This window comes from Nycticebus coucang, chromosome X, assembly GCF_027406575.1.
Source record: "Nycticebus coucang isolate mNycCou1 chromosome X, mNycCou1.pri, whole genome shotgun sequence".
NCBI classification, from domain to species: Eukaryota; Metazoa; Chordata; class Mammalia; order Primates; family Lorisidae; genus Nycticebus; species Nycticebus coucang.
The window spans coordinates 149,899,722-149,913,039 of NC_069804.1; the positions used below are offsets into that span (position 1 = coordinate 149,899,722).

A 13,318-nucleotide genomic window follows, 5' to 3' on the forward strand; every position below is an offset into this window, starting at 1 on the left:
AGAGTAAGATGACAAGATCATATGCCAATTGAGCCATCCATGCACAGAAGTTACAAGGGTCAGAAGTTCCAATAAACCTGAGCAGTGGCCTATAGATAAATCTAGTTTCCTAACCCAACCACCAAACACCTTTTAAGCTACATCATTTGTGTTTTTCGTCTGAGATACATTTTACATTTTATTCCCAAGAGCACAGGTATGTTGCTACATATTCTTTTCCCATCCCTATTCCCCAAATTGACAGTAGCATGTTCAGGAAGGAAAGTTAAGGGGCCTGGATAAGACTAATTACTCAGATACATCTAGCTGGGAGACTGGGTGCTGCCTTCTTTTCTGGTGAAGGAGGCAATGGTGATGGGAATAAGGTATTTCCCACAGGCCTGTCCAATTACTGGGTGGTTATGAAGGTAATCACCTCATTTCCTTTCTGTGGCTGGGTAGGCACTTTAATTTGAAAGTGTACATTTGGTTGTAACATTATCATAAATAAAGCACCCCATTCCAAACACACTCAAGCCCCCCAATTCAGCTAGTCGGTCAAAGTAATCACATTTGATGGCATCTTCAACATGGTGTCTCTTGTGTGCGCTAGCATATACATGAGTCATTACGAAAGTTTTGAGATACACAAAAGTTAAGAAACATAAAATCTGCATGGATGGAAACAAATGAAACCCTCCCAGCAACACTGATAAGTTGAAACTTGCACGGGTGAATCAGAAAGGACACTGTTGACTGTGTTTCTTGGAAGTGAAATAATGGACCATAATATAGGCTATCTCAAAACTTTCATAGTGACACATATATATGGCCCAGGATCAAAATGTACAGGCCAATCTCTCCTCTGTGGAGTAATTTCCAAAGGAAGAGTGATGGGCAGATGTACACATCAGTGAATAATTCTCACAACTTTGGAAAGATTGCTCATAATGGAGAAGAAAAAAAAAAAGAGGCCTTTGATTTCCTATAGCTAGCTTGAGTTTTTTTCCCCTATCACAGGGGAATGCATCCTTCCAGAGTGAATGTCAAAGAAACAAGTTTAATCAAAATCTCTTCTGCTGTGCATTTCCCTTTGGTGCCTGTATCCTTTGGTGTGCAGAGTACAAGCCAATATGCTCTAACTGATCCCATCAGGCCACAGCATGGGAACAATACCCACCTCACTGCAGGCAGGGCATAGTACCCACATAACCAGGCTTGCAAATGCTGGCTGGTGAATTGATGCCTTCACAGTCATCAGAAGTAGGTTTGCTAAGAGGAGATTTGCCATCAATTGTCCCTGTCCTGATTTTATAGAGTTCCACTGTGAGTGTCCCACAGGGTACCAACCATGAAGTCCCTCAGCAATGTGACAGGCTATATGCATGTGCACTTGAGTTTGAGTGTGTTACCCCGGTGGAGCAAAGGAAACATTTGTAAAGAAAGTTCAGAATTCATTCTTGTCCTTGAGGAGCATGTAGTTTATTTGGGGAGATGATATTTACACATTATTAAAAATACATTTGGTCTGATATTTTCTCATAAGAGATGGCCTGCCCTTTCTTCTGAGGACAATTTAAGGCAGACTTAAACTTTTCAGAGTAGAAAACAGAGGATCCTCCACCTTTGCTTTTAAGAAAGAAAATATTACAGATTATAGAAGAGAAGTTCACTATGATTTTAAAAGGAAATATGTAGGAGTCAGATCCTCTTTATACTTTCATGTCAGAAAACTGACTAACCTAATAGAAATCCTTTAGGAAATGCTGGATTCCCCTTTATTCACCAATAACTTCCTTCGGATTTCTAAGATTCATTTCCAAGTCCATAATGCCCTTCTATCTTCATTCATCCTTCATTCAATAAATATATGCGTTTTGTGCTAGGGACCAGGAATACAGTGCTGAATGAAACTTACAGTCTAGTAGGGCAGATAAGATATGCACACGAATAACTCTAATGATAGAATATTCCCATGTACTTGTATAAAGAATGAGCTGTAGAACCTCAGAAGAGGTAGAAGCCATTTCCAGCTGGGATGAACAGAAGAGGAGGAGAAAGAGCAGGAGGAGGTGGTGTTTGAATCCTGGAAGGTAAGTAAAGATTGGGGAGTGGAGGAAGTCACTCCAAACATGGGGATAGCATAAGGAAAAACACACAGATGAAATGGGATGTCTACTGGGGTGGGGGGACCAGCATTGCTAGAACACAAGATTCATCTAAGAGGGTAGTGGGAGATAAACTTGGAGAGGCATGCTAGGGGCAAAGCATGAGGGAACTGGCATACTAAGCGCTGGAGTGCGCAGTCAGCAGGCAATGGAGAAGCATAGAAAGCTTTCTACGGGGAGAAGAGAGAATGATCAAAACAGTGTTCAGTGGCAATGAGTCTTGGAGAGGGAGACAAGGAGCAAGGAGACCTGTTAAGAGGCTGCAGCCTCAGTTTGAGCAGAAGATGGTGGCCTCTTGCCTTGATTAAATATTGTGGTTGCCTATTGTTGGGACTTGTCTTCCTCACTAGACTATAAAGTCTCACATCTTTAGAGGGAGGACAGTATGTCTCCTTCATCTTTGTATTCTCAGTGTCTGGCACAGAGTAGATTCTCACTACACTTGTTGAATAAGTGTATTATAAATAGGATGCTGCCAGTGGAAGTGGAAAGAAGGGGCAGATATGAGAGCCAATGTGGTTATAAAACAGACCCATCTCTAGTGGTGTGGGGAGGCCACACTTGGCTTGCAGAGATGTCTTGTGCAGTTTAGATAAACTTCACTACCAGCCTGTGACTTCTGGGCATTCCCTGTCTTTATTTCAGTTCACATCAGCATTAGTAACAACAATTCTGTTTGCTCTGTTTTGCTCTTGTGCAGACATAAAGCACAAGGAGAGGTGACTGAGCAAAGGTGTGAGTATCTCTGGAGACCTGAAGGAATAGTCAACATGTCTATGTTCTTGTTTAATTGAAATCATTTGCCTGCCTTAGTTCCCTTCCTACTCCATGATTCTAGAAGGTCCTGGAAACCTTTCATATTTCATTAGGATTAACTTATCATTACATAAGTATTTCTGCATGGGAATCACATTCTATCCCCAGGCAGATATTTCACCTAAGGACATGTTTTGTTTACCTTGCCTCTTCCTTCTACCTTATCAAGGAAGAGGAGGAATCCTTCATTATCCACTCTTGATGAAACTGAGCATTTGTAAAACAGTCTCGTAAGTACCTAGAAATATTATGAAAGCTTTCCCAATTTGTCAGTGGGTGCTATGTTTTGTTGGGGGGAGGAGCTGTGCCAACAGAATCAGAAACAGAAAATGCAAAAGACCAAGGATCAAGAGATCAGGTAAATGCAGAGTCTCTTTGGAGTGGGAAGGCTTCCTACAAAAGACACCGGCCAAGGAACTGTTGTTTCAGCCTGGACTGGCAGCAGTGAAACAAGTGATGTTTTGGCCTTAGTCTGGGACCTTTTCTGTTTAGTATAGCAGAAGCCTTTGCAAAGGAAATGCCAGGGACACAAGCCAGGGCATCCTACCCACTCCTGCAGCCTTGTGGGGAAAGGTAGTTTCCCTGCTGTGTGAGCTGCTGCGCCCCTCCCTCAGACCTCAGCTGCAGCAGGGTTATTACAACTAGGAGCCAACCAGCCCCTCAGGGCAGACTGCTTGTTTCATTCTGCCAGTATTCTGCCTTGACAATCACCTCCTTGTTAGCTGTTTCTCTGCGGTCAGCTTTTCCCCCTGACACTCAGGATACTTATGGGCAGTGAAGCATCAAGTGCTAATACTTGGGGTGTGCAGTTTTGATCCTGGTCCAAGTCAAATGGAATTATGAAAATCAATGAACTATTTAAACAACATCATACTACATAATAAAAGCCCCCACACTACCACTGCTCAAAATGTATTATAAAATCCCATTTTGGTTACTCACTGTTCAGGGTCATCTGTGTCAGTTCTCCTCTCGATACTTGCAGATAATCGAAAGCTGAATTGATAACTGGCTTGGTTACTTCTATCCAGCACTCCCCCATTCTGCCAAATTTTGCTTCTGTTTCTCTTTCTCTTACTCTCATCTCATCTCAGAACAGAATTTGTTTCCTCCTTTGCAAAAAATTTGTCCCCTTGGCCATAGAATGAAGCCTCTCTCTAACCTCAGGGAAATACTTGAGCTCTTTTAGGAAGGTTTGGTATCAGCAGCATGGTGACCTTCTACCAACCTTACTTAGCATTGCCCTGATCCTGAGTAGAAAAAAAGGTCCAAGTCTGTGTTCCCCAATTTAAGAAGGATGAGAAAAATCTTGAAGGGGCATTCAGAATTGGCTGAAGCATTGGAGGACAGGAAGTGAAAAGTTATCAGATTTGGGATAGAGAAGACTGTAGGAAGAATTAGTCACATTACGAAGGTTGGGAAGTTGTTCATTCCGTTATGTAGAAGGAATAAGGGACTTTTATAAATTAAGGATTGCTGTATAGCACCAGAATGGATTGCTTCAGAAGGAATGGATACCTTTTCTTCTCAATAGATGCTATTTGGCTAAGAGAGTTTCAGCATAATTTTGAATGGAGTTAAAGAAGGGGGAGAAGGAACAAATGGTCATTCAGCCTCCCTTTCTATCTCACGGTGCTCCCATATTCTTCTTTTCCTGCTACTGGCGGGGAAAACTTTTAGCTTTCTAGACTTTGCAGTCATTCTTGTAAGCTCAAATGCTCCTCCTTTTTCTGGAAGGCAGGGTGGTAGCAATGGAAAGAACACTGAAATAGAAGTTCAAAGATCTGACTTGAGGTCCGCCAACAACCTATGTGCATGGTCAAGTTGCTTCCTTATGTGTATTCTGGGTCTTGGTTTCCTAATTTGTAAAATGAGATCTAATACTTCTTTGTGGCCATAACATCTCATGACTGTCCCCAGGTGGACGCCTGTGTTTCTCTTCTCCTAGTGGCTCAAGATTGGTTATTCAATGATGATGCCAGTTGATACCTTCTCACTCACTCTTGGCCAAATCCTGGTAACAGGACTGGTTCTGCTTACTGAATCTTGCCTACCACACAGTGCCTGCATCAATGTCACAGTGCCTGCCAGTTAAGAACAAGGGCACAAACTACTGTGACAACAAAATGCTCTTCTCTGTTTAGCATCAATTTCCCCCTTTGTACTAGACCAATTTTATCAGTATTTCTATTATTTTAAGAAGCTCTGGTTTACTTCATTTCCCCTCCAGCTCTAATTTCACTGCTCCTCTTTATATTTAAGCTCCTCAGAAGAATTCTTCAGTCTCCAGTCTCTATCCTCCTTTTTTAATATTACTGTTGTTGAGATATAATTAACATACCATAAAAAATCACCATTTTAAATCATACAATCCAATGACTTTCAGTACACCCCTAAAGTAAGCCCTATACTCATTAACAGCCACTTCCCACTCACTTCTCTCCTCAGCTCTTGGCAACTATGAACATCCTTTCTGTCATTATGGATGTGCCTCTTCTGGACATTTCATATAAATGGAATCATCTGGTATTCATTCTTTTCACTTCTTTCACTTAGCGTAATGACTCTGAGGTTCATTCACATCATAGCATGTATCAGAACTTCGTTTACTTTTTTGGTGGAATAATACCGTGGTATGGATAGATCACATTTTATTCATCCATTAATCCCTCGATGGGGTTGTTTATTCTTCTTGGATATTATGAATAATGCTGCTGTGGTCATTTATGTATCCATTCTCTCTTAAGGGAATGTTCTACTCAGGCTTTGGTCCCCATATTGTGTCACAGTACCTGCTCCTCTCAAGGTAAACAATGATCTCCATGATACAGTGGTGGATACATGACATAGTACATTTTTCCAAATCCATAGAATTTATAAAACAAACTGAACCCTAATGTAAACTCCGGGCTTTAGTTAATAATAATGTATTGGCTCATTAATTATAACAAATGTACTATAATATTTAATGCAAGTTGTTAATAACAAAGGAAATTCATGGGGGGAAGTTATGGGCATTTCATATACTTTCCATTCAATTTTTCCATAAACCTAAAACTGCTCTAAAGCCCAATGATTGCTACAGTGCTAAATTAAATGGTCAATTCTCAGTTCTCATCTTATTTGACTTAGTCTTTGGCACAGCTGATCAGTCCTTCCTCCTTGAATCACCTGTTTTATTTGGTGTAATGGTCTGAATGTGTCCCCTCAAATTTACATGTTAAGTTTAATCGCCAACTAACAGTATTAAGAAGTGGGGCCTTAAGGAAGTGACTAGGTCAATAGGGATCTGCCCTCATTAATGGGATTAAGAACCTTATAAAAGGCCCGAAGAGAACTAGCAAGGTTTCTTTTTGCCCTTTGCTCTTTTGCTATGTGAGGACTCAGAAAAAGGTGCCAGCTTGGGAGCAGAGTAGAGGGCTTATCAGACACTGACTCTGCCAGCGTCCTGATTTTGGACTTCTCTGCTTCCAGAACTATGAGAAATAACTTACTGTTCTTTATAAATCACCGAGTCTAAGGTATTTTGTTGTAGCAGCACAAAGGGACTAAGACACTAGGCTTCCAGGACATCCCACTCTCCTAGTTTTCATCCTACTTCCTTAGCCTTTCCTTCTTCAGTATCTCTTGCTGGTTTCTCTCCATATCCTCAATTTTAAATGTTGGAATAGTTCATGGTCAATCTTCAGATCTCTTTTCTTCCTTGTCTACCTTCATTTTTATGGGGATCTCACTGCCATCTCATGTCTTTGAATACAATCTAAACACTGGTAGATCTCAAATTTCACTACGTAGCTTCTGCTCTCAATTTCAGATTTATACCATGCATATCCAATTGCCTACTTGATACTTTCACTTAGATGTCTAACTAACTTGATCATATCCCAAACTGAATTCCTGATCTCCCACCTCACAACCTTCCAGTATAATGTGTTCCTTCTCCTCTTGGTAAATGAATCCCCCCACCAACATACATTTGCTCAGGTCAAAAACTTTAGAGTTGCCTTCGACCTCCCCACTTTCTCCCACATTCCACATCCAGTCTGTCAGTAAGTACTGACAGCTGTACTGTCAAAATATATTCAGCTTTTTAGCATCTCTTACCATCCCCATTCTCTGGTCCAGGTCACTATCTGTTGCCTAGATTACTGCAATAGCTACCCCTGCTCCCTAGTTAGGTTCTGCTGCTTTCACTACAAGTCTGTTTTCAATACAGAATGATTCTTTAAAAATCTAAGCCAGATTATATCATTTCTTTACTGAAAACTCTCCAGTGACTTCATCTCTCACCCATAGTCAAAGTCAAAGTCATTACAGTGGCCTTTTTTAAATTTTTTAAAAAATTTCTCTCACCCATAGTCAAAGTCAAAGTCAAAGTCATTACAGTGGCCTTTTTTTTTAATTTTTTTTTTAAATTTCTCATTAGAAATTTTATCTTCTCATTAGAAATTTTATCTTCTCTAAGGATAGTATATTTAAAAACATGGACTTCTGAGTCAGACTTCTGGGTTTGAATCCTGGACATTTGTGTGAATCAGGATAAGTTAATCATTTTGTGCCTCAGTTTCCACACCCATAAAATAACATACCTAGGTACACCTATCCCATGTTGTTATAATAGGGTTCAAATAAGATAACATGTGTAAATCACCTAGCCCAGTACCTGGCACCTAGTAAACCTTTAATGAATAGTAGTTTTTATTACTCTTATTAAGATGTAAGAGAAATTTTTCAAAAAACGGAGGAAGACTTGCAACAGAGACAACTGAATACATTTTGCTAAGCGAAACTAAAATAGCTGTTCAGCTCTTTTGTATAAATGGCATTTCTTTGGGAAATGTTCCAAAACTTGAAGGCCAATTGCTTTGTCCCTCTCCTCCAGAGGCTTTCATGGGACTGGACATATTTGCTTCATATTCTCTACATCTTCACAGAACAGTCACACTTGAAAGCCCTCATACTTAAATTAACATCTCTACTTCTCACATTCTTCAACTTTAATGCATTCCAGACTCTGGGTTCAGATTCTATGGATTATCCTCATTCAGTATACAGGTTAAAAATTCAGCCATCCCTTTTTGTGGGGAAAATGCTTCCTGAGTGCTGTCAGACCAGCTTTCTAAATGGGTTGACTTGCAAACAAGGCTGCTGTGCTAAAAAAAAAAAAAAAAAAAAGCAAGAACAGTGGTCTCTACTTCTGCGTCATGATACCTCCTAGTAGCTTGCTGTCAGACACGCTTTATGTAAATTCCCAATTAAACAAAGTAATCAGAGACCCAGTCTGCAAATGCCAAAATGTGTAGAAGTCTTTGAGCTGTGCAGGGGCCCCGAGGAAGCCCAAGCCTGTATAGGGGCATTTGGCTCCATGCTTTACAGAAGCAGCCAGTGGAATGGAGCCTCTCCTATTCAGCATTTGCTCCCCCATAATTTTACACTTGCTTTCCAGGGTCCACTTATATTTAAACTTCTCTCTTACCTCCCACAGCAACTTATTCTGATTTGGGCTGGGTTGAGCTGGGCTGGGCACACATTCATTTATTCATTCATTAAACCCCACAGAGCTCAATAAATACTTGTTAAATCACACTGTTTCTTTGCTGCTTTAGAATTACTCTCCAGTTTTGTTATTTAAATGAAATTTTACCTTTTCTTCCCAGGGATGCTGTAAATTTCTTGAGTACTTGGATTTCTACCTCTTTTCTATCTCCTGCAGTTCCACACTTGATTTTTCCTTCCTTCAGTCTATGTTTTTATTATTAAGCTCTGAAAACTGCTCTGGAAAAATGGGTTGGAACCCTAGGAGTTGGGTAAAATTTTCTCCTTGACTTTTTATTTTTTATTGCAGTTGTGTTGTTAGGAGAAAATAGCATGCAAAACCCAGCAATTACTAAGCCATTTCCCACTGTAATACAATTTCAAGTAAGATCCTAACAAAGTCTATGCTGAGAATTAGAAACTTACTCATAAACAGTTGTCCATCCATTTTCGTTACTTTTGGTAGCCAGAAGTCCTGTGTTTCCTGGATAGGTCATCAAAGCCAGATTATAGCCTTGAGCTGACACTCTTTTAAGGACTCCATTGCTGCTTATGGTCAGCCAGTACACCTGCCCTCCAGGCACCACAAGCCAAAGGGGCATCCCGCCTGCATCACGGCGAATGTGTACCGAATTGCCATTGCTGCTGGTAATTGCGCCCAAGTCACCTTCAGCATTGTAGGTAAAGTTATACACAAAGTCCCTCGTTATCAAGTTCAGGGTGTGCAGGTGGGTTCCATTGACAGTGAACTGGTATAGTTCTTGATCAGCAGGTGAGGCAATTTCATAAAGGTTCATGTCATTCAGGTGGGCTTGGTTCCTGCTGATGGTACGAATTCGAACATTCCCAAGGTCTGCCACATAGAGGGTTCCATCAGGAGACACTGCTAAGGAGGAAGGGGCTTTCATCTTTGCATCTTTGGCATAGCCACCATCACCTGTGGGAAAAAGATTCTAATAGTTGGTATCACAAGCATTTATATGAATATAACACACACAGAAAGCTCTGTACATCAATAATCATTTTAAAGGAAACAATCAGTGAACCAACATTCTCCTTATGCCCCATTGACAAATGTGAAACCTATTATTCAAAAGATTGTAATTCTTGAGTCAGTGCCACTGAAGATGAACAGTAAGATGTAATTATCTCAGTTACACCAATTTTGTGAAATCCTCAATCCTACTGTTCAGAATCTATTGTATTCCAAGATACAAGAACAGCAAATAATGATAGCCATATAAAATTTGGCTGGAAATTCATGAGACTTATGCCTGTCAATGCTTTAAGATCTGTTTCAGGACTTTCCAGTCCGACCATGCCCAGAGGCCTTTTGTTCTGTTAATTCCCATTTTTACACTGTCAAAGTACACTAAGTCTTTAAGTTTGACAATGATTCAGAACATCAGATTTGATAACTGGAATAAACATTAGAATTGCCTTGAATGAAAGATACAAATTAACAAAATATCTATAAAACAAACTGTCCAGGAAATCATTGGAAATATTGATCAAAAGTCATATTGACCAAATTGCTCATTCTTGACTCCTCTGGCCTAAGAAAAGGCAAAGGTTAAGCGGACCATTCGGGCCTGGCTGAGCAGTTTAATAGGGCTGCATGTAGCATGGACGGATTTCCACATCCCAGCAATAAATGTATCTGTTGACATTTACAGGACTGTTTGCTATTTGGAACATCCACTCCATGTTTTTGGGAAAAGGCTTTTATTTCCTTCTCCTTTTTTCAATAAGAAGTAAAGGGCACTATTGGTTATGAAGAAAGTTTTGGATTTTTAAAAAACAATGCATGTAGCAGACTGATGTCCTGAGAACCCTCCATTGAGAAATTTAATTTTGCCCATTTATCTGCAAAGCAGTCTGCTCTTAGATCCTTAGAGGCTCAAATAGCACATGCTTTTATTCTGGAAATCAGCCACTTAGGGGGAGAAGTGTTTTTTTTTTTTTTCCTTAATCAGTAAATGTGGATTTTTCCTAGATTTCCTTTCTCTTAATTACAAATAATATGATCTTACACTTGTATAGCAGTCTTAAATTTTATGATTATAAACAACATTATTATACTAGATTTTCCTCTGAACAGCAAGGTGATATAACTGAGACAGGTGCTATCTCTATTAAGCAAATGAGGTGAGTCACGAAGAGGTTTTGTGTCTTTACTAAGGTCACTGAGTAAGTCAGCTGTCAGAACAAGTAGGTGGCCTGACTCCCTACCCATCGCTTTCCTCCACTAGCTCATACCAATATACCAACATTTACAAGGAACACTCTTGTCTTCCTTTGGACTCTTCTGATACATGTTTTTCTTCTGAAACAGAGAGGGGGAGCTGGCGAATTGCTAAAAAGGTCATACCTGAAAAACAGTCACAGTTGGGATCAATTTTGCAGTCACAGTCCGTGGGGGCACCAGCAATGATGGAGATTTCCCCATTGGTGGTCACTTGCTGAATGCGGTTTACTTTCCTCTCGTCTGTTTCAGCTATGAAGAGCAGCCCGCTGTGGGAGACACTGATGGCCCTAGCTGACTCTAGAGTGGAATGAATTGCTACTTTGCTGACCAAGAAATGATCGATTCCTGGCACCTGGCAATGAATAGGTCTCCCTGCAATGATCCGAACACGCCTGTTCTCAGAAATTTGCAGCACAATGTTGTTATCTAAGACATACAATGAATTGTCCATGGGATTGACTGTAAGGTCTGTTGGCCACTCCAATCGCACCTGCAAAAGAACAGAACACACACCATTAGGTTACTATGTCTTTCCAGGGCCAGTTTTACCTTGAAAGGAAAATTGGCTTATTGTTTCTCCCCATCTTACAAATATCAGCAACACTGGTAATATCCAGCAAAGTTTGGGTGAGAGGGGTGAATGGTTAATCACATATTGTGGTACACACACTTATCATTTATGCCATTTCTAATGTAACATAATTTTTTTTCAATAATTCCAGAAGGATCCTCTAGAGCAGCAGTTTTCAGAGTGTGGTCTCTGAACCATCAGCAACAGCACTACCTGGGAACTTGTTAGGTAAAGAAAATTCTCAGGCCCCATCCTAGACCTACTGAATCAGAAACCCTGGGGGTGGGAACCCAGCCATTTCAATAAGCCATCTAGGTTATTCTGAGGAACAATGCCTTAGGATTGCTATGGTGCACAGATTTCTCTCCCTGTCCTGCAGATGCCTAAAGAGCAAAGTCATAGAGGCTCTGAACAACAGAATGCTGAAGAAAGCAGATTTTAACTCAGTAACCTCTCGGGACAGGACCTGCCATAGGATAGCATTAATCTCCTGGAACTCAAGGATGGTCTATTAGCTGTTGATTTGAAATTCTAGGGCACAGGTGTCTAACCTGCAGCCATGGGCCACATGCTGATTTTGTGAGGATGTTTTTCACTTATCTGTGGTGCCAGGTATCACAGAAAGTATGCACAGACCTTTTCTTTGCTAATCAGCTTTCATTAGTGTTTGTGTACTTAATGTGTGGCCCAAGACAACTCTTATTTTTCTAATATGTGGCAGAAGAAAATAAAGGTTGGACACCCTCGTTCGAGGATGCAGCATGCTGCTCACTTAGGTTGACCTGGTTCACTCCATGTGTCCCTTTCCTCTGCAAAGGAACAGCTTAGTTTGTTCTTTCATTGAATGTTTGCTGAGTAACTTTCTCTGGGCCAAGCCTTGTGCTAGGCTCTGGGGATTCAAAAATGATCAGGACATAGCTTTTGCCCCCAAATGACTTATGGTCTGGTAGAGCCCTTAAGCAGTTACTCTCCATGTTATGAGGGTAGGAGAGCACTTTACCAGGACTGGAAGGAAGGAGGCAAGATATCCTCAGAGAAGGTGGTACCTAAGTGGGGTCTGAAATGACCACTAGGATAGAAATGGGGTGGAAACTGAGGAGCGGCTAGAGTTGAGAGCAGTCTGAGCCCAAGAGGGAAGCATGGGTGAAAGTCAAGAGGTTAGATACACATGGCTCATCCAGGTTATAACAGATAATTTGGTAAGGCTAATATAGGCTAAGCGTGTGGGAGTGCTGAGTGATAAGGGCAGGTGTTGTGAACTGAATTATGTACTCCCCAAATTCGTATGTTGAAGCCCTAGCCTTCCCAGTGTGACTGTTTCTGAAGACAGGGTCTTTAAAGAGATCATTAAGATGAAATGAAATCATAAGGGTGAGACTCTAATCCAGGGGTCCTCAAACTATGGCCCGTAGGCCACATGCGGCCCGCCGAGGACATTTATCCGGCCCGCTGGGTGTTTTTGCTGCCCTGCCTGTCCTGCTTAGAAGCTGACTCATCCTGGGCCACAGTGTGCATGTGTGGAATGTGTGCCAACTCTCTGACTCCACTCCTTCTCTCTGTCTCTCCCTGTCCCTCCTTCTCTCTGTCTCTCCCTGCCCCTCCTTCTCTTTGTCTCTCCCTGCTGGGTGTTTTTGCCATCCTGCTTAGCAGCCCAATCATCCTGGCCTGCAGTGCACATGTGTGGAATGGGTCCCACACTCTCTGACTCTCCTCCTACTCTCTGACTCCCCTCCTTCTCTCTGTCTCTTGACTTCTCCTCTGAGTCTCTGGTGTAATCGGAGGAGTCACCAGGTTGCCTGTGCAGAGCCTGCTGTTGCCTAAGGACCGAGGTAAGAACAAATTAGGATTTATTTATTTTTTTTTGAAGGTAGGAGGTCTATTTTTTTTTTATTTTGCAGTTAGTAGGACTTTTTTTTGAGATTAAGGGGGGCCTTTTTTTTTTTGAAGTTAGGAGGTCTTTTTTTTGAAGTTAGAAGAGCCTTTTTTTTTTGAAGTTAGGAG

At 41.1% G+C, this 13,318-nt stretch overlaps 1 protein-coding gene across 1 annotated transcript in view; it reads right to left on the reverse strand.

The window, feature by feature from the left end:
• The window catches only part of TENM1 (teneurin transmembrane protein 1), a 442,965-nt gene that overhangs the window by 35,617 nt on the left and 394,030 nt on the right, over positions 1 to 13,318 (reverse strand). Inside the window, exons 20-21 of the mRNA XM_053580321.1 lie at positions 10,870 to 11,236; positions 8,925 to 9,435 (exon numbers count right to left, since the gene is read on the reverse strand). Coding sequence (XP_053436296.1) covers positions 8,925 to 9,435; positions 10,870 to 11,236 — 878 coding nt within the window. The remainder of the gene's footprint in view (positions 1 to 8,924; positions 9,436 to 10,869; positions 11,237 to 13,318) is intronic.